The sequence below is a fragment of the Ips typographus genome, linkage group LG2 (genome assembly GCF_016097725.1).
Source record: "Ips typographus isolate SLU linkage group LG2, UJ_Ityp_2.0, whole genome shotgun sequence".
In the NCBI taxonomy this organism is placed as follows: Eukaryota; Metazoa; Arthropoda; class Insecta; order Coleoptera; family Curculionidae; genus Ips; species Ips typographus.
In genome coordinates, this window is record NC_138423.1 from 24,475,753 (window position 1) to 24,497,801 (window position 22,049).

The following is a 22,049-nucleotide window of genomic DNA, read 5'->3' on the forward strand; positions in this document are numbered from 1 at the left end:
ATTATGGGGTACTCCCTATAAAAACGTAAAAAAATCTGTTTTTTTTTATTTTTTAAAGTCAACCGGTGAGTTGTACGGAAAAATGTTATATTTAATAAAAATAGCGTCTCTTCACACTGCTCACTCAAACCGTTTTTGAGAGATTTAGCAAAATATCCGTAAAAAGGTAATCATATTTGACGCCCTCTAGCGGCCAAACGGGACAACTTAACAGTGCGCGCTCAACGTCACGTGATAGCTCCATTCATTAGCTACCTACAACCATATGATATGTCTATGGAATGTTTCAAATAATCAATTCCTTTTTGGAAAAATGCACCGACATTTTCTTCAAATGCAGTGTTTTCTTGGCCTACTATACTGATCGCTGCCATATTGGATTTAGACGTGTCAAAACTAATTTTGGCATGGAGAACATGAATCTGGTGTCCGTTTTGCTGTAACTGCCGCCATTTTGTCATTGACTTTAAAATTAGGACAGTTTTGACGGTATTCAAAGCCAGCTAAGGCAAAATTAATTGTTATTGAATTAATTTATCAATTATAAAGCAAATCATAAGTTGTTGTCTTACATCACTGAATTTAGAATAAAATGCTGTATTTGGTCGTGTAAAAATTGAATATGGCGTCCATAACAAAAAAGAAACTTGATGATGACTGCCGACAGACGAAACGTCGGGTATAGCTGATAAAAAGTGGCAATGAAAAGGTTTTTTCGGTTTTGGGATATCTCTGCAAATAAGGTTAGAAATAAATAAAAACAAAAAATCAAGTTTCAGTTTTTTTCAGATATCTTCGGAAGTACTTGGAAAATTTTTAAAACGGCATTTGGTTCAATTTTAAATTGCGCAACGTTGCTCCAATTTAAACTTTTTTGTATCTCTTATAGTTTTCGAGATTCCATTGGTGATACCTAACCTCAAAAATTTGAAAAAAAATACGACTGGAAGTAATTTTTAGTCATGAAAACTCTTTCATCAAAACAGAATCACAGATGCCAAAACCAACTTTCTTACAAACTGTCTAGTAAAATTAATAAATTAATTTTTTTAAATGTCAATTAAATCACATTAATAAAATTTACAGAACTAAAATAGTGCTAAAACAAAACACTATAATCGCCACAATCCCCGTTATGACACCAGATCCGTTACACAAATCAGTATCGCAAGTTTGGCAAGTAACTCCACTTTGAAATGCTGGAATCGATGTTTCGTGGTAAGTCGAACAAATTGCTTGCCCCTGTACTATTGGTTTGGCGCAGGTCCTAAATGTAGTTATTCCTTCAACTACAAAAAGAAAAAACAGGATTTTAGTATTCGTTGATTTTAAATACATTTGTACTTACATAGACTATTGTTGCCTCGTACAGTTACACAAGTACGATTTTCAAACCCCATATAAGATCCACAATCTATTATAGTGGCACTTGTAATGTTTAAAGGATCATTGCAAGTTGAGTTGTTGAAGCAATCCCAGCATAATCTAGGTTGAGCCATTGTTATTCCTGTAAAAAAAAGACAAAAAAAGAGTTAAAAAAGAAGAAAAATTAGTTTGACTTTTTTAACCCTAATTAAATGAAATTTCAAAAAAAGTTAAGTAATACAGACAAAAGAGCAGTTCTTAAGAAATTTTACTCAAATCAGTAGATTCTAAAAATAAAGACTTACCTGAGAAAACTGTGACACTTAAAACCAAAACACACAAAATTTGCTTCATTTTCTTAACGCGTTATTCAATAAGTAAAAGACAATTGACTTTTTAAGTTCACGTTCAAATGAGATACTGAACGTAAGAGAAAAGATGTTTTATATACATTTATAACGTATTGTATGCACTTACAGTATCTGATAATATGTAATAATTTACGACTACTGTCAAAAAATCTTTTGACTACACATGATGACTAATTCCAGCAGTTCTAAGGAAGTTTACTCAGTGTAGGAAATGTTTTGGACTTGTTTGCCTTACTTACGTATTGCAGTTGACTAAGAGAATTTTACTGCTTTTACTTTACTTTCATTGGAAAAAATGATGAATTTTCAGATATTTAAATATGATTATTTCCTTCCTATCAATTTTGATCAATCGCTATTAAGAATTAGTATAACAAATGTAAATTTTAAGTGGAAAAATCACTTAACAACTGTCAACTTAGCTGTCAGCAGTTTTTCCGGAAAAAAATTCGAACAAATTTCACACTCCTCACAGCAACATAAAGAATAGTATTACCCTTTCTAGCTTGAAAGTTATTGTTCTTATTGTTTTTTATTTAACTCAGGAAATAATCCTACCAAATATCCCTCGTGCATCTAATTTTTTCGGGGCAAATTAAATGCACTAGGGATATTACCCCCGATAATAAAAAGCCACTGTCGTTGAAACTGATGAATATTACCATTAGTTCAAAATGACAAATTACTGTTTTTTATTATAGTATTTTTCTGCTATTTTTACTTTGTGATCAAGGCACTGACATAAACTATCCTTTTGACAAACCAGTTACGGTTTAAATAAGTATCATTAGCATCTAAAATTTGTTAAAAAAATATAATGCCACGAAACAAACTCCAAACTGGGTACAAAAACTGTCAGATAATGACAATGTTACACAATTTCCACAAACCATTTTTTTTGCAAATCAACTAATCAAATTCGGCTGCTATCAAACTACCAAACTATTGTAAAATAGTCAATTTTAAAAGTTAAAGTCTAATACGATTTGCCACAGATTTAGCTTCTGAATATCTGTTTTTTTAAACAATTAAGAAATCAAAATTGCATTGGGAACAGTTGCAGCTTGTGCTTTAAACCTGTCAATTGTTGGTGCTAAAAACCAAATAAGTTCACTGAACTATATTTTATAATAGTAAAGCAAATGCTACAAAATTCCTTTTTTGTTTCCAAAAAATCTATTTTTGGGGAAAAACATACCATCAGATAAAATGATAATAACTATAAATAAGTCGTTATTAATCAACGTCATACTAATTCCTTTTAAACGACTAATAATTATTTTTCTTGTTTCGAAGAACCTAAATCCTATTTTCAAGTCTATGGACAATATTTTATTTTGGGATTATTGAGTAATAAAGCAATAAATGAATTGTTCCATCACACTGCAGTAAATTTTACTGATATACAAGTGATAATCATCTAAAAGGTTATGGGATTACCTCAAGTTAGAAGTCATTAGTAAACAGTTTAGGGTTTTCCTATCTTATCATGTGTTTATGAACAGCTTAAGCTAGGTTTGATTCTGATTTGTGACAAATCAATGATTGTTTATACTAATCAAGTTTGCATGTTATTATAATCCAGGAGGGTTCCAATAGACAGCAAAGGGCATATTTATACCAAAGGACCTTAAATTAGGTAAAATAAGTACAAAAAAAGCCTCGAAAAAAGCACTTTTTTTCTCAATTTTTCATTTTTCCAAAAAATTGAAAGAATGGGGGGGTATTTGGTGTCTTTTTTTACTACTTTTTGAAATTTAATATCTCGGTAACACGAAGAGCTAGAGAGGCCAGTTTTGGCTCATTTTGTAGTATTTTTTATCCTCGTTCTAATGGCGGATTTGCGAAATCTATAAGAGTTCAAATAAAAAAGTTACAATCGCTCAAAAATTGAAAAAATGCGATTTTTGCAAAAAGTGCAATTTTGGCAATTTTTTATTTTGCTCCAGGAGGATTCCAATAGACAGCAAAGGGCATATTTATACCAAAGGACCTTACATTAGGTGAAATAAGTACAAAGAAAGCACTTTAAAATTTTTCATTTTTCCAAAAAATTGAAAGATTGGGGGGTTATTTGGTGTCTTTTTTTACTACTTTTTGAAATTTAATATCTCGGTAACACGAAGAGCTAGAGAGGCCAGTTTTGGCTCATTTTGTAGTATTTTTTATCCTCTTTCTAATGGCGGATTTGCGAAATCTATAAGAGTTCAAATAAAAAAGTTACAATCACTCAAAAATTCAAAAAATGCGATTTTTGCAAAAAGTGCAATTTTGGCAATTTTTTATTTTGCTCCAGGAGGATTCCAATACACAGTGAAGGGCATATTTATACCAAAGGACCTTAAATTAGGTAAAATAAGTACGAAAAAAGCACTTTAAAATTTTTCATTTTTCCAAAAAATTGAAAGAATGGGGGGGTATTTGGTGTCTTTTTTTACTACTTTTTGAAATTTAATATCTCGGTAACACGAAGAGCTGGAGAAGCCAGTTTTGGCTCATTTTGTAGTATTTTTTATCCTCTTTCTAATGGCGGATATGCGAAATCTATAAGAGTTCAAATAAAAAAGTTACAATCACAAAAAAATTGAAAAAATGCGATTTTTGCAAAAAGTGCAATTTTGGCAATTTTTTATTTTGCTCCAGGAGGATTCCAATAGACAGCAAAGGGCATATTTATACCAAAGGACCTTAAATTAGGTGAAATAAGTACAAAGAAGCACTTTAAAATTTTTCATTTTTCCAAAAAATTGAAAGAATGGGGGGGTATTTGGTGTTTTTTTTTACTACTTTTTGAAATTTAATATCTCGGTAACACGAAGAGCTAGAGAGGCCAGTTTTGGCTCATTTTGTAGTATTTTTTATCCTCTTTCTAATGGCGGATTTGCGAAATCTATAAGAGTTCAAATAAAAAAGTTACAATCACTCAAAAATTGAAAAAATGCGATTTTTGCAAAAAGTGCAATTTTGGTAATTTTTTATTTTGCTCCAGGAGGGTTCCAATAGACAGCAAAGGGCATATTTATACCAAAGGACCTTAAATTAGGTAAAATAAGTACGAAAAAAGCACTTTAAAATTTTTCATTTTTCCAAAAAATTTAAAGAATGAGGGGGGGGGTATTTGGTGTCTTTTTTTACTACTTTAAACAATACGGTAACAAGCACTTTAAAATTTTTCATTTTAATATCTATAATGAGATATAAAAAATGCGATTTAAATTTAATTTAATAAATTAATTTCAGCATTTTGCATATTTGAAAATAAAACTGTTTTAGCATTTGAATTAATCACCCAGTTGTATTACACAAACAAAACAGTCAATTAAAAAGAAATAAATTGTAACTTACGATAAGCCTTTAAGAAAAATGTTATTGACTACTTTGTAGCAAAATAATTATTTAAACATACCGAATGAGCCTGGAAACCAATATTTTCTTAAGTAAGAACAAAAATTTTTTTTAAGATTTATAGTATTATATTTTTAAATTTTTCTTATTTTACTTGCACCAGTTGAACCACATTGAAAATTTACTTTGATAAGACTTTTTCGATTTTGTGGACAGAGAACTCAAAGTGTCCAAGTATTTTGTGTAAAAGAATCCATTACAACACTAAAACTGTACTAAAATTGCGTTGCATATTTTTCACATTCAATTGAAACAAAATAAAATTTTCACTTATTTAATACATTTTGAATTGCGGTACAGTACTTCAAACTGAACAATTTTAGTAATTTGCAGGTTTAACTAACTGGATTTGAGACCCCGAAAACCGGCTCTCATGAAATATCCAGCCGATGATTGCGGAAGCGTGTATTCCTACAAAATCCACTTTAAACTCCGGTTAATATGTTTCTATTGTTTGTCTGCAGCTAAATTTTCTGCAAATAATCTGCGAATTTTAAATACGCAATGAAATGCGGCAAGAGCTTTATGCGCGCATGAGCTTTGAAAGCTCACGGAACGTCGTTCTGCCAAAAGGAAACTTCAGTGTGGTTTATAACGCCGCGAAGTTTACAAATACGTTAAGTGCCATTGAACTCCGGGAGTTTCTGGATCCAATCTCGGGGGAAAACTTTTCAGTTCGAGTGATTTGTGTCCGGCATTTTGTCTGTCATAACCTGTTGGATTATTTACTGTGACTGTTTTTGGATAAGTTGATTCAGTGTTATTTGGTAGGTTTCTCAATTTTTTCTTTCAAAAAAAAATTTCTAATACAAGAAAGTGTATTAAGGAGGTTACATAATGGTACAACATTAATTAGAATTTTTGATGTTTGTTTCTGATGTAATAAACAAAATTTAGTACTCTGTCACAACGTTGATTATTAAAAAATTAATCTAGTATGAATAAAATCTCATAAAAATTTAAAAAAAATATTCCTACATACATACATACTTCCGTTCTATGAGACAATTCCTACAACAATTTGTTTGCAAAGTTAAATAAGAGGTGCGCGCAAAATAACACGAATTGAGATACAGGGTGTCACAATTACAACCGTTTTTAAAATCTATTCATATTACCAAAAAAAATCTACTAAGTATCTATATGTACAGGGTGACTCAAATTCGATGGTTTTACCCAAAAAGAGCAGGTCGAGTTTTCGCAATCGCCTGTGCTCGATTTTTGTGAAAGGAACGATAAAGCAGTCATACTCCACAGCTGTCCTCCTTTCTCAGCTACAGGGTGATTCTAAAAATATGACAATTTAGAACTCCCCTTCGTATTTTCTTTATCATTAGTCACACAGAAAAGCCACAAATAGTTTCCCATGAAAAATTTAACGTAGAATCCAAATATTTTTTTTTCCGAAGCACATCGTTGCTAAGATATAAACCGAACATACATATTTTAAATGGGACTCTATGTATTTACGCAGATTTGGAATAAGCTAAAAATTATCTTTTTAAAAATATACACTATGTATATCATTTTTCCAAAAAATTGAAAGAATGGGGGGGTATTTGGTGTCTTTGTTTACTACTTTTTGAAATTTAATATCTCGGTAACACGAAGAGCTAGAGAGGCCAGTTTTGGCTCATTTTGTAGTATTTTTTATCCTCTTTCTAATGGCGGATTTGCGGAATCTATAAGAGTTCAAATAAAAAAGTTACAATCATTCAAAAATTGAAAAAATGCGATTTTTGCAAAAAGTGCAATTTTGGCAATTTTTTATTTTGCTCCATGAGGGTTCCAATAGACAGCAAAGGGTCTATTTATACCAAAGGACCTTAAATTAGGTAAAATAAGTACAAAAAAAAGCACTTTAAAATTTTTTATTTTTCCAAAAAATTTAAAGAATGGGGGGGGTATTTGTTGTCTTTTTTTACTACTTTTTGAAATTTAATATCTCGGTAACACGAAGAGTTAGAGAGGCCAGTTTTGGCTCATTTTGTAGTATTTTTTATCCTCTTTCTAATGGCGGATTTGCGAAATCTATAAGAGTTCAAATAAAAAAGTTACAATCACTCAAAAATTGAAAAAATGCGATTTTTGCAAAAAGTGCAATTTTAGCAATTTTTTATTTTGCTCCAGGAGGATTCCAATAGACAGCAAAGGGCATATTTATACCAAAGGACCTTAAATTAGGTGAAATAAGTACAAAAAAAGCACTTTAAAATTTTTCACTTTTCCAAAAAATTTCAAGAATGGGGGGGTATTTGGTGTCTTTTTTTACTACTTTTGGAAATTTAATATCTCGGTAACACGAAGAGCTAGAGAAGCCAGTTTTGGCTCATTTTGTAGTATTTTTTATCCTCTTTCTAATGGCGGATTTACGAAATCTATAAGAGTTCAAATAAAAAAGTTACAATCATTCAAAAATTGAAAAAATGCGATTTTTGCAAAAAGTGCAATTTTGGCAATTTTTTATTTTGCTCCATGAGGGTTCCAATAGACAGCAAAGGGTCTATTTATACCAAAGGACCTTAAATTAGGTAAAATAAGTACAAAAAAAGCACTTTAAAATTTTTAATTTTTCCAAAAAATTTCAAGAATGGGGGGGTATTTGGTGTCTTTTTTTACTACTTTTGGAAATTTAATATCTCGGTAACACGACGAGCTAGAGAAGCCAGTTTTGGCTCATTTTGTAGTATTTTTTATCCTCTTTCTAATGGCGGATTTACGAAATCTATAAGAGTTCAAATAAAAAAGTTACAATCACTCAAAAATTGAAAAAATGCGATTTTTGCAAAAAGTGCAATTTTAGCAATTTTTTATTTTGCTTCAGGAGGATTCCAATAGACAGCAAAGGGCATATTTATACCAAAGGACCTTAAATTAGGTGAAATAAGTACAAAGAAAGCACTTTAAAATTTTTCATTTTTCCAAAAAATTTCAAGAATGGGGGGGTATTTGGTGTCTTTTTTTACTACTTTTGGAAATTTAATATCTCGGTAACACGAAAAGCTAGAGAAGCCAGTTTTGGCTCTTTTTGTAGTATTTTTTATCGTCTTTCTAATGGCGGATTTGCGAAATATATAAGAGTTCAAATAAAAAAGTTACAATCATTCAAAAATTGAAAAAATGCGATTTTTGCAAAAAGTGCAATTTTGGCAATTTTTTATTTTGCTCCATGAGGGTTCCAATAGACAGCAAAGGGTCTATTTATACCAAAGGACCTTAAATTAGGTAAAATAAGTACAAAAAAAGCACTTTAAAATTTTTAATTTTTCCAAAAAATTTAAAGAATGGGGGGGTATTTGTTGTCTTTTTTTACTACTTTTTGAAATTTAATATCTCGGTAACACGAAGAGTTAGAGAGGCCAGTTTTGGCTCATTTTGTAGTATTTTTTATCCTCTTTCTAATGGCGGATTTGCGAAATATATAAGAGTTCAAATAAAAAAGTTACAATCACTCAAAAATTGAAAAAATGCGATTTTTGCAAAAAGTGCAATTTTGGCAATTTTTTATTTTGCTCCAGGAGGATTCCAATAGACAGCAAAGGGCATATTTATACCAAAGGACCTTAAATTAGGTGAAATAAGTACAAAGAAAGCACTTTAAAATTTTTCATTTTTCCAAAAAATTTCAAGAATGGGGGGGTATTTGGTGTCTTTTTTTACTACTTTTGGAAATTTAATATCTCGGTAACACGAAGAGTTAGAGAGGCCAGTTTTGGCTCATTTTGTAGTATTTTTTATCCTCTTTTTAATGGCGGATTTGCGAAATCTATAAGAGTTCAAATAAAAAAGTTACAATCACTCAAAAATTGAAAAAATGCGATTTTTGCAAAAAGTGCAATTTTTTATTTTGCTGCAGGAGGATTCCAATAGACAGCAAAGGGCATATTTATACCAAAGGACCTTAAATTAGGTGAAATAAGTACAAAGAAAGCACTTTAAAATTTTTCATTTTTCCAAAAAATTTCAAGAATGGGGGGTATTTGGTGTCTTTTTTTACTACTTTTGGAAATTTAATATCTCGTTAACACGAAGAGTTAGAGAGGCCAGTTTTGGCTCATTTTGTAGTATTTTTTATCTTCTTTCTAATGGCGTATTTGCGAAATCTATGAGAGTTCAAATAAAAAAGTTACAATCACTCAAAAATTGAAGGAACGATAAAGCAGTCATACTCCACAGCTGTCCTCCTTTCTCAGCTACAGGGTGATTCTAAAAATATGACAATTTAGAACTCCCCCTCGTATTTTCTTTATAGTCACACAGAAAAGCCACAAATGGCTTCCCATGAAAAATTTAACGTAGAATCCAAATATTTTTTTTCCTGAAGCACATCGTTGCTAAGATATAAACCGAACATACATATTTTAAATGGGACACTCTATATATTTACGCAGATTTGGAATAAGCTAAAAATTATCTTTTTAAAAATATACACTATGGAGTTAAATTGATAAACAACGTAGAAATTTTCCTTTTAATCTGGTTAAGGATGAAATTCCTACAACTTTCTCGTTGCACGTTAAACTTGGTTAGAGTCTTTTAAAGCACTTCTTGTGCGTTAAAAGAGTTTTTCGGAAATATCTCCTTGAGAAGGCCCTTTAAGACAAAAATTTCCTAACGTAAACTGGTAAAAGGTAAAAATCCCTACAACTTTCCCCTTTTACACTGTTTTCATATTTTTCCAATTAACCGAGTAACACTTGGCTGAACTTGGAGGTTTCCCATTTTTTAAGAATTACCCAAAAAAAAGTTGATATTTTATGTTCAACCCCGTTTTGACCCGTAATATGACTTAACCAGGTTTATTTAAGATCACGTGACATTTTCGCCATTTTTTATTATTTTTCTCCATTCGGATTTATCAAGGCCACGTGATTTTATTTTTGTACCATTTTTGTTTTTTTCTAAAATTTTTTAATTTTCTGTTCTGTCAAAGTCACGTGACACACGCACACAATTTCGCCATTTTGACCATTTTTTGGTGAAGTAATTTTGTGAGGCTATTTTAACTTTCTTTCATTTAAAAATCAAAAAAGTCCAATTTATCCACGTGTTTTCTAGATCACGTGACCAGTCTTGCCAAATTTACGTTTTTTAACATTTTTCATACACTCTTTCATTCAATCGCAAATAACTATCTTATTTGACACATAATGGATAGACGATACGTCGATAGATGGCTAATTAAATGGGCTTTCCAGCGATATGTCAACACTGGTTGGTAGGTTAAACCGTTTGGCCGCTAGAAGGTGTCAAACTTAACCATTTTTTCTTTCAACCTTGAGAATCTAGGCAACTAAAAACAGTTTTCAAATTTCTGGTGACATTTTTAGGGATCAGAATCCATTAATGTCATTTTAGTGTTGCTGACTGTTGCTGACCTGCAAAAACCGTTTAAGAACCTCTTGAAATACTTTTAAGACTCAGAAGACAGTTTGAAAGCTTCTAGTGACTTTTTTTAAGGATCAGACATCTTTACTCATTTTGGAGATACCCCTTAAAACCATTGAATTTGAGACACCCTGTAGAATTTTTAGACTACTTAACATAAAACCTTAATGAATATTTTGATGTTTCTGCAAAAACCGTTTGAGAACATCTTGTAATACTTTCAAACAGTTTAAAAGCTTCTAGTAACTTTTTTTAGGATCAGTTTGGAGCCATACCAATTTGGTGTTTCTGAGTAACTATGACGTAATTTGACAGTTGGTTAAATTATGGTTTTACTTAATTACGTCATCGTGACGTCAAAAAGGCTCTGTTCACTCCATGGAGCTTGAAAACGAATTGGTTCGCTAAAACCGCATTGCTCTATCTTTTAGCTACTTTTGGAGATACCCCGTAAAACTATCGAATTTGATACACCCTATATATGACGTGAATGCAGAATTTGTTGGCGTTTCTTTTAATTATGCATGGAAATAATGTAAACGTAAAAATAACAGAGAGTACTTATTCACATTTGGAGTTATATTGCTATAAGAGAGTTGCTAAAAATTTTTTTATTACTTTTTAATCTACTTGTATTTTAATAATGTTTTGCTTCACATTAGGACAATGGTTCACCTTATTAGAATAATTGTTTGTTGACTCTATAAATACGAAAAAAACTGTAGGTTTCTATTAATTTTTTATATTGTATGCACAAACAGTAGAGATATGAAAAGTCTGATTAATCAGAAGATAACTGAACGGGTGGCAACAGGAAAAGTCAGGCAATTTTTAAACTGGATTTGGTAATATTGTAATCTAGAACAAAGAATTACGTTGGTAATATACTACAAACAAAACACTTTGTGGTATAAAATATTGATATTAAAAGATGTATACACGAGTTGAAACCGGAATACATACCAAACTTTCGCCCCCATTTATTAAACCGGGGCAGGTGGGGATTAAAAGGAAATGCTGCCCTTACCAATCGAAAAACAGATTTAATTCTCATTGTGGCGATACTCTCCATTTAAACAATAAATCTTTTCTGTTTTTGTGAATCGCCCGTTCTGGTGTCAGTTGAAAGAAACCAATTTTACCACCGGCTATAAATATAAAAGGCGTTAAGGAATTTAATCTCTGCAAATTTATGAATACCGGCTAGGAAAATAAATTGCGCGGCTTTTTGGCTTCCAAAAATCGTCGAATCTTAACGGCCACCAAGTCTCATTAAGTATGCCCTTATCGAACGTGAAATTTCTTTTTTTGGCAAGTACTTTAAAAGGGGAATGAACTCCACTAAGATAGGAAATTTCAGTCGCTTACCAGTATATCTGCACGATGGATCACATTTAAGATTATTAATGTTTGAACCAGTTAATGAACAAAAGCTAGGATCATGTGGATTTCCAACCAACGTATTTCAGTAGGAAACTAAATTTAACATGAACGCTCTTGAGATTTGCCACAAACCGGCGCCAATTTAGCTTTGGCAAAAGTTGCGGTTTACGGTCAGGACGTGGAGTGAAAATTGGCTTGATAAAGTCGTGTAGGTAATGCTTTTATCGAGCTACTAATGGCCTAAAATATAATTTTGCTCAAAGTTCAAAATTAATTTTATAAAGAAGTGGCTGTCAAATAAGTATCACTGTAAAAAATGATCCATTGTGAATTTACACTTGGTAGGGAAGTGAAAAAAAAAACAGGAATATTTTGGTTATCAATATAAATAATGACTTCTCTCATAATATAATCTAGAAACAACGTTATAATTGAAATTTACTTGGCCATAATGATATCAATTATTATTATCATTGTTTCCACTAAAAAGTGATGATCTGAAAGACTTTGATGTCAGTACCGTACGCTTTTCGATCCATTTTCATTCAAAACCATGCAAAATATTAATTTTGTTGAAAATTTGCTTGCAATAAATTATTCCTTTTACCTGCAGTTTATATTTTATTAAATGTCTCACTGTAACTTTAACCTTGCTTAATTAAAATGCGTAAATAATTAATCAGAGCTATAATATCCATTAATTGCATGGAATAAAGTATCAGTTATGTATTATAAACAAATTTAAATGTCGTTATTATGATAGTAATTTGCTTGAAACAAATAAGTATACTTAAGTGAGATTCAATGATAAAGGAAATAACTGTACCTACATACAAATGGAACATAATGACATCAAATTGGGTTTAACTCAGTGGAAAGTAATTTGTACATTATGTAACCTAAAATTATTAAGACTGTCTTCTTTAACTGAATTTACAAGATTAACAAGAATACATGAATCTAAGTGTTTGACCGGAAAACCCAATTTGTTGGCTAGTTAGGATAATACTAGCATACATAATTTGGTCAATCATTTTAACACAATCTTATAAATTTAACTTTTCCATTAGGCATAATAAACCACTGATTTTTCATGTTTGTTTGCTTTATTCCTTGCATTACAAAGTTTTTATATTCACAACACAATTAAGATAAATTAAAATATCAATTAATAGAAAAATGTAACTAATAATCTACACATTTTCTTTGTCAGTATTCGAACTATGAACCGTCAGTTTAAATGAGCAATTTTCAAATTTACAATTCTGCCATAAATGCCCCTTTACTTCATGGTCTACATTTAAAATAGGTTGTTGTTGTGGGTTTGTTGAAATTACTGGTTCTCTGATATCATCTGTGGTATTGTTCTCCATTGGTATTAAATTACAATCATTTACATCCAGAATTTTCATTGCTGTGTCATTTTTATTTCGCTTAAAGAATCGTCAATGTAGCCTTCTGCTACAGTTGTAGACCTCCAACCACCGTGTCTTTTCAATGAGCAAATGTCTCCACCATTATCTACAAGAAGAGTTGCAGAGGTTTGGCGAAGGCAGTGACCAGTATATTCTTTGACATCAGCCAATTTCAAAAACAACGCTATTTCCTTGGGAATACTTGAGATTTTGTGAATACCCATTACAACTCCATTTTGATATTTAATGAAAAAACGATCTGTATCAATAACATCTGGACGAAGAGACAAGTATTTTTTACAAATATTTATGTAAAATTCTCCAACAATTGTAAATGTTCTGGGCTTGTAATTTTTCGTGTTTGGAATTTTAACCAAAATTAATTTTTCCATGTATTCAATATCTTGAATTCTCAAGTTTACCAGTTCATTACATCGACATGCCCCTGATATGCAGTATATTAAAACAACCTAAAAATGTTGAATATAGGTATTAAAAAAATCATAAATTCATTTTTGTTTCGGATCTTACCTTTTGTCAGGTGCTTCTGTTAAAAAAGTGTCTACTTGGTTCTTGGTGAAAGTTTTAGACTTTTTAGCTGCATAGTTTTCACTTTTTCGCTTTAAAAATGCTTGCACCTTTTTATAAGATAGAATATTTATACTGTCTTTAATATTTAGCTCAGCTTTAAGCATGGAATATTGCGCCCACATTGTTGAACTCTTCAATGATTTACTTAAATGGGCAAAATAGGCCAATACAACATTTTCGGTAAAATTGACCGCTTGGTGTTCTCTGGCCAAAGTGGTGAATTTATTGTACGCTCGTTCATACATTTCGCGGGACCTGCCAGGAATCAAATTATTTAGCGTATTTGACGCTATTGCTGCTAAAGCAGGTGGTGTACAACTTATTTTATCACTATCACTCATTTCGGCGATTTAGGTCGCTTTACGGCTTCACTGAAACTTTATTTGACAATACAACAACGCAATTAGAAGTATTAGTCAAGGTGTTTGAATTTTGAATTAGTGTGCCATGGACATCACGATTTTTGACAGATGACACATAAGATGTGTATCGTTTCCTAGCCAGGTTAACCGATTAATTCGGACTGGTAAATATACATATATAACGGTTACTGAAAAAATATCATTCTCATAGAACAACGGAGATTTGAAGCTAGAAAACCAGAGCAAATGGCCGATAACATTTTTGAAAGCCTATTTTCAAGAACCGCGTTCCGTGTAAATTCGGAACGCGTAACCTTAATCGACAGATGACGCTAGACAGCCATGATACGCCCTCTGTTAGACAACTTTGAAAATAGCTTCGTGTTGTTATCGTATTAGCCGTGTTGTGTCAATCAGTTTTTGTCTTTTTGTGTCAGTCGGTTTGTTTATGGTGATTTTTTGATCACAAATTTAGCCCTGATACCTTCAGGAAAACTGTATTTCAGAATAAGAACATGAAAGGATTGTATTACAGTGCCAAGCCTGACAAGCCAATCAAAGCAAAGTAAGTGTTGCATTAATTTCATCTGCTTATTTGCAAACTGAGTTGAAGAAGGTTTTGAGGTCAATGACGTAGAATTTGCAGAAAAGCCAACATTTAACAGAAATGGGGGCAAATTGACTAAAATATGCTGAGCTGGGAACTTTGTATGAAGTGGCTAAAATGTACTTCACGCAAAAAAAGACTCCAAGAAATATCAATTTCTATATCGTAAATCAAATTCAAATTTCTTATTTATGTATTTTATAAGGCAAATAAATATTTTTTTTTACACAGAAAATATACACAGCACACATTATTTCTTCAAATGTAAATTCACACGAAATAGTCATTCAGGAAAATTATTATGCTTTAAAAAAATGACATTATGTGAAACGTATCAACGATTTACATCAATAAAATACATAATTTGAAGAGCAATGTGGTGTAGACATGTCATGGGAAGTGATTTATCAATGGAAAACTCTTTTTTTTAGTATCACCATTATTGGAACAATATACACAATATCAGACTTAATAAAGAAATAAATGACATGTAAAGGTTAAACCAATTTTGAATGTTTTAGGTCACCGCTATTAGTATTGTTCTATGTTAATAACCATAAAAGTAATTCAGTTCAGACGACTTGCAAGTTTTCTTGTGAAAATTGATTTATTTGTTTATTCGTATCATATGCAATAATGATAAAATGCAGAAAAAGAAAAATGACATTTCACAAACATTACATATTAAACATTTTTAGTTTTAAAAAGTGTTATACATTGCTGATTTGGGTATTTAATAAGGCATCTAAACTTCCAAGAAAATACAAGGCGTTTCAAGTTTTTGCTTCACCTGGTATATACAGGGTGTTTTAACAATTTTGCTATTATTATAATTTTTTTTCTATCTCTTCATATAAAGTGGTGGGGATGGTTCAAAGTTTGCTTTGAAATAAATTAAATATCTCGAAAACGGCTGATCATATAGACTTGGTTCTTGTGTCAATTTAAAGGGCATTTTCTGTCCTTTAAAGTCTCAAAACACATGTTCAATTTAGTTTATCGTCTTTCCTGTAGAGAACGTTTTTCCAAAATTTACGTTTTCATAGATATCTCGAAAAAATCAAATGCAATGATAATGCTTTCTATTAGCTATTCTATAATCGGATTATCTAGCGTGCTGTGAAAACTGCAGTACCCTATCTCTTTTGTAACACAACATATCTTTGAAAAATCGTTAAAAAAGACCTTTTTACAGGTGTAAATATCACATTACTAACTAAATAAGATTATTATATGTTTCAAATATCTCAAAAACCGAAAGAATTCCGAATGTTTTCCGAATGTCATTTTATTAAGGCCATGTTTTCAAGATTCCCACTGTGGTCATGCTTAATTTGGACACACTGTATAAGTAAATTTTGAAAGCTTTCTTCTGAATAATGAACTTACTGAAATATACTCGGACGGAGCAGCTTAGCCTCTAAATAAAGTTGGGACACCCTGTATACAAATTTGATGAGTTATGAACACAATCTGAGTTATGAGTACATTTTCTATCATCTTCACCTAACTTTCCAATTAATACTTTTCTGTTATTTTCAGAATTGCTTTCCACAATGGATCATCGTAAACCAAGAGTGCATTGCACGTAAAACCGAGTGGAAAATGTGAAGAAAATCCAGTGACATGGCGTGTAATCGTTAGTTTAACCAAAATGAACTTAATGAATTATTACCTGCGGCCCTCCAGAAAATATTCGTGAAAATGGCGGACGCTTGAGGATGCTTTGTGCTCGAGTGATAATGGCATTAAATTGTCGGGACGCTTTGACGTGTGTTGTGCTCCTCATTTATCTTGCTGAAACTGTGAATGGATCATTTATATCAGGTGAGGCATTAAAATAAAGATTCGTTGCCTTTTTGGCTCTTATCCAACTAAGTTAGGGATGAGTAATGTGACATTAGTAAGAATGACGTAAAATAACAAATCAAAACCGAACTCAACCTAGTTACATGACGGTGAAGTTGTGCGATGCGTCTCACATTTCAAGAATAACGTAATGCAATTTCTAGCATTGCATCAACCATTTCCGAATGCAGGCGATTTCGTCCTCCATAAAATTCTATTTTCCGACTGGGAAATTTATTTTCTTAGAAGCGAAGAAATTGAAGAAACAAATCATTTTTGCTGCCTAAATCCAACTTTGCCGACTATGGTTTAAATGTGCATCGATTTATCACGAGATTTACTCTTAAAGAGGAAGATTGAGTGTTCTCTTCAAAATAACTAAAAATTCCAAACTCCATTAATAATAGAACTGCGGATCGAAATTGAGGGAATAAATTTTTCTCGCCCGTTCTAGTTTCGTGCCGGAAGTGAATTGTAGTTTAAGTTGGTGAGCGTAATTACCTTATAACTTTATTACGGTATTGGTTTGGATTGCGGTGGTTTTATGCACGCCAAAAGGTCGTTATTATGGCAAGTTTGTGGAGATAATCTTCAGTTTTATTCTCACCCACAAAGTGACTTTTCGTGTAGTTAATATCGCCCATCTATGAGCTTTATCAAATCAATTTCCTATCAGAAACCAAATAGCATGTTCAAGTTATTTTACTCTAGAGATGTTCCAGTTAATAATAAATTAATCAAAAAGTTGTCTCTTTAAAATTTAAGGGTATTCCAGTGACAGTATTTAAAAAGAGACAAAAGTAAATTACTTAAAGTTATAGAAATTACACATTTATGACAAAATTAAAGGGTTACTGTAGCGTGTAGAGTTAGAACTGTGACAAAAATATCACTGCTAAGCTCATCCCTATCAGGATTCAGTTAGTAAAACTAAAATAACTACATTTATGAAGGAATGACTTTTTGCACACAAAATACCTTAAAATGCCTTTAAAATACCTCACAATGCTTCATTATTGCCTAAAATGCCTCATATTACCTTGAAATAAGTGTCATAAAGACTAATGATTAAAAAAAAAAATCTTATTAATCAAGTTACCTGATCAAGTTACCTGATTGCTTTTCCAAATTTTGAAGACCCAAAAGCTTAAAATTCATTTTTTTTAGTCACGTGACAGTTTTTAGGTTAGGTTAGATGGCAACGTAAAGGTTTTTCCAAATTTTTCACACTTGATTTGACCTTGTGCCGAAAGCTTAAAATTGACATTGTCAAAAACAGTCACGTGACCTTAAAAACGCAGTTTAAACTTTGGAAAATTGATAAATAAAATTTGGACAGTTGCAAAAACTTAAATTGCAAAATACACGTCACGTGACTTGGACAATTCAATTTTTGAGCTTGCAACGCTGTAAAAACCAGTTGACATTGTCAAAAACAGTCACGTGACCTTAAAAACGCAGTTTAAACTTTGAAAAATTGATAAATAAAATTTGGACAGTTGTGAAAACTTAAATTGCAAAATCTTGGACAATTCAATTTTTGAGCTTGCAACGCTGTAAAAACCAGTTGACATTGTCAAAAACAATCACGTGACCTTAAAAACGCAGTTTAAACTTTGAAAAATTGATAAATAAAATTTGGACAGTTGTGAAAACTTAAATTGCAAAGTACACGTCACGTGACTTGGATAATTCAATTTTTGAGCTTGCAACGCTGTAAAAACCAGTTGACATTGTCAAAAACAGTCACGTGACCTTAAAAACGCAGTTTAAACTTTGAAAAATTGATAAATAAAATTTGGACAGTTGTGAAAACTTAAATTACAAAATACACGTCACGTGACTTGGATAATTCAATTTTTGAGCTTGCAACGCTGTAAAAACCAGTTGACATTGTCAAAAACAGTCACGTGACCTTAAAAACGCAGTTTAAACTTTGGAAAATTGATAAAGAAAATTTGGACAGTTGTGAAAACTTAAATTGCAAAATACACGTCACGTGACTTGGATAATTCAATTTTTGAGCTTGCACCACTGTAAAGGCCAGTTGATATCTGTCAAAATTAATCACGTGACCGTTAAAATGTGATTTAAACTTTAAAAACTTGGTAAATTAAATCTAGACTATTTTAGATAGTTGTAAAAGCTGAAATTGTAAGAGACACATCGCGTGACTTTGTTTATGCAATTTTAGAGCTTGCAACACTGTAAAGTCCAGTTGACACCTATCAAAAATAGTCACGTGACCTTAAAAATATTGTTTAAATATTGAAAAATTGGTAAATTATTATAATAATTTCTAATGAATATTGTTTCAACTTAATATCATGTAATAAAGATTTTACCATAATAATTACATGTGCGGTCAATTGATGAATATTGTCTACTGATCTACTACAATGTATTCCTTAAAATATCGCAAAATTTCCTTTATTTAGTCTTTATTTTGCTCAAAATTATGAAAATATCGCAAAACATTTTGAAATATACAGTCAATGCCTCAAAATTGTATGAAATGCCTTAAAAATACCTCAAAATGCCTCGTAATACCTTGTAATGCCTTGTAATACCTCAAAATGCTTCGTAATACTGACAAAGTGCCTCATAATACCTCGCGTGCAACAATAGTAACGCTCATAGCTACGTCATACTACCTCGAAATAATCATAAACTGTCAAACTCAATCTCATAGAGGTGCAAAACAAGGCAACATAAGTAGTAATAAAATTAGTGTGACTAATATGAAATGCATTTTATAGTTCCATGAGTGCATTTTTGACAGTTGTGATGTTTGGCTGTCTGTTGCTTTGTTCTAAACCTAAGAAGTGTGAGGATTAATCCCATAGAGGTATGAGACAATGAAAGTGACAGTGAGGGTTGTGACGTTTGGCTCCGTGTAACGTAAAACTGGTCAAACTTGGTTAGAATCTTTTAAAGTACTTTTTCTTCATTAACACAGTTTTTTTAAAATATCTTTGCCAGAAGGTTCTTTAGGGCGAAAGTGCGCTAATGCAATCTAATAAAGGGTAAAATTTCCTACAATTTTCCTCTTTTAACTTTTTTCATATTTTTCCAAATAACCGAAGTACGCTTAGCTGAACTTGTAAGTTTTTCGTTATTTCATTTTTTTTTAAATATTTTTTAAGATTTACCAAAAAGACTAATGTCTGCTAAATAGAGACGAGTTTACAAATTCCGTTATGGCAGACAATATTCGAAATTACATAATTTACTTTGAACCACAAAGGACCTCATATCCGCGAACGGTATTCAGTAATTTTCTAATTGCATCCTGCTTATGGTTGTAGGATTCCTTCAATTGTTGTTGAATTAATAGGTCATCGATAAAGTAGTTTATGTAATACTTATAGAAACCACCAATATGAACAATGTAGAACGGTTTGTGGAGCAGTTATTGGGAATTCGTTTTAGTATAAAACTTCCATATAAATGCGGGACGACATCCCATCAAATTTGATGTTATACCCGTTTCGAGTTCGACTCAAAAAGCGACAATTCTCAAATTTATGGAGAAACAAACTTTCAATCTGCCAATTTATTTTTATGCTTTTTTGAATAAGAATGAGGTGCTTTTTGTAATATATTTTACTATAGGAAATAACATCATGTCAAATCTGTTACTTTTATAGCCTATTTTAGTGTTTATAACACGTTTAGTACTAGAAAATTACTACTTTTACGTATATATTTTTGACAAACTAAACATAGCAACTAATTTAACTTTATTCACTTTTGCAATCAATTAAAAAGTAATCTAAATACAAAGCCGTTTTATTAATCAAACAAACTTTATATAAAGTTGTTTTGTGTAGCTTTTGAAAAGTCATAACGAAACAATTTCTAGTCTGTCGACTGAAAATGTAATTAGTTTTGACGCTGGTTTTATTAGAAAGTTACTCCGGAATGTGTAGCAAAAATGTAATAAAGATTATTTTAATATACGCTGAGCGGTACGACAGCTTGAATTACCGTTCTGTTGACAGGTTGATTACTACCGTAAATTACGAGAGTTTCTAGGAATAATTTGAATAAAAATTTAGTATTGTCCGTTGACAATTTAAATAATTTGAAAAAAAAAAAACGAAAAAAACATTTGGTTGATGTTATTTTATAATTTTCAGACACTATAGACTTCAATCTTTCCTTATTCATTCGGCATAGAAGAAGTTACGGGGAACAACACCGGAAAAGCAAGGAAGCAATGCTGGGAATTGGCAATTTGGTGAAATCCACGGACCACAATGGGAAACCCACAGTATTCATTACGGAAAATTGTACAGTTGTAGTTGCCCAAACTGGAGGCACCGCCACTTTACCTTGTGTAGTTAGGAAATTTAGCAATGGTGTGGTAAGTTGATTATCTGTCTTCATATACAATTGGGTGGTCCAAATTGCTTGTAGGGTGGAAAGTACTTAAAGTGCCGTATAAACTATGATTGAAAAGTGTCCTCTATCGGAGCTAGCGAACCCTAAGTATGTGCCCCAAGAAAAAGTTTTCATCCTAATTAATAAACTAAAATAAAACTCATATGAAATTTGACATGGTTGTTTATCACTTTAAAGTAATCATTTGTCAATTTTTTAAAATAATCTGGGCAGGTACTAGTTTTTTTCAGGATGAAAAATGACCGTATCTGAAACAAATTTTTAGACAAATTTTTCTTAGGAAAAATAATGGTGCCCCATCAGAACGCTTTAAAGCTGTCAAATTTTTTGAACAACCCCCATAAATGACCACTTCAAAATGGTGAACATGCATGCCAAATTGCATTTGAGTAACTTAATTCGTTTAGGAATAAAAAATAAAAAAATGATTTTAGTGGCTCATTTTTAAGGTGCGCCATGTCCGCTAGGAGGCACTTGTCTACTACAGTTTATATGACACTTTGAAGTTTATTTTTTATGTACTTTCGAACTTTGAATTATTCTACAATCAATTTGGGCCACCCTGTATATTGTTATTTATTATGCTTCAAAGTTAGGCATTAATTTACTAAAGTAAAATTGGAAAAGTAAAACTCAGTAATTTTTGGTCAATATTGTCAAAATAAAATCTTGAAAAAGTAAGACTGACTAAAAGGCTGATTTGATTTGTTATTTACTGTTTGTTAACAAATGTTTTCCAATCTTATAACTTTTTTATGAAAAATTAGCATTTGGTCACTTTTCTTTATTATCTCATGTTTAAATTATGACAAATAATATGTTTTTGAGCAGAGAAAAATGACGCAAATATGAAATTATTATTATTTAAACAATCTGTAATTTACATTTACAAACTGACAATTGTCAA

The 22,049-nt window shown here is 31.4% G+C and overlaps 3 protein-coding genes and 1 long non-coding RNA gene across 5 annotated transcripts in view; 1 reads left to right on the plus strand and 3 right to left on the minus strand.

Annotated features, from left to right (window-relative positions):
• Window positions 1-950: 950 nt before the first annotated feature.
• On the minus strand, window positions 951-1,827 carry LOC145724561 (uncharacterized). Its single transcript, XM_081972905.1, has 3 exons — window positions 1,671-1,827; window positions 1,349-1,507; window positions 951-1,289 (listed from the first exon to the last, which is right to left on the minus strand). The coding sequence occupies exons 1-3, from the start codon at window positions 1,717-1,719 to the stop codon at window positions 1,081-1,083; spliced, it is 417 nt and encodes a 138-aa protein (XP_081829031.1). The 5' UTR covers window positions 1,720-1,827; the 3' UTR covers window positions 951-1,080.
• Window positions 1,828-5,570: 3,743 nt separating this feature from the next.
• Window positions 5,571-22,049, plus strand: part of LOC145724242 (lachesin-like) — a 47,755-nt gene continuing 31,276 nt past the window's right edge. Inside the window, exons 1-3 of one of the 2 annotated variants that reach the window (XM_081972403.1) lie at window positions 5,571-5,908; window positions 16,430-16,714; window positions 20,878-21,104. In XM_081972403.1, coding sequence (XP_081828529.1) covers window positions 16,609-16,714; window positions 20,878-21,104 — 333 coding nt within the window. In that variant the 5' untranslated portion in view covers window positions 5,571-5,908; window positions 16,430-16,608. Of the gene's footprint in view, window positions 5,909-14,714; window positions 14,846-16,429; window positions 16,715-20,877; window positions 21,105-22,049 lie in introns of those variants that run through there. The other variant, XM_081972404.1, reaches the window with a different exon arrangement.
• Window positions 11,102-12,038, minus strand: LOC145724246 (uncharacterized). The gene is made up of 3 exons (XR_014176958.1): window positions 11,898-12,038; window positions 11,493-11,677; window positions 11,102-11,387 (listed from the first exon to the last, which is right to left on the minus strand). It is a non-coding gene; the product is annotated as an uncharacterized LOC145724246 (long non-coding RNA).
• LOC145725024 (uncharacterized) lies at window positions 13,366-14,393 on the minus strand. Its single transcript, XM_081973541.1, has 2 exons — window positions 13,859-14,393; window positions 13,366-13,797 (listed from the first exon to the last, which is right to left on the minus strand). The coding sequence occupies exons 1-2, from the start codon at window positions 14,257-14,259 to the stop codon at window positions 13,788-13,790; spliced, it is 411 nt and encodes a 136-aa protein (XP_081829667.1). The 5' UTR covers window positions 14,260-14,393; the 3' UTR covers window positions 13,366-13,787.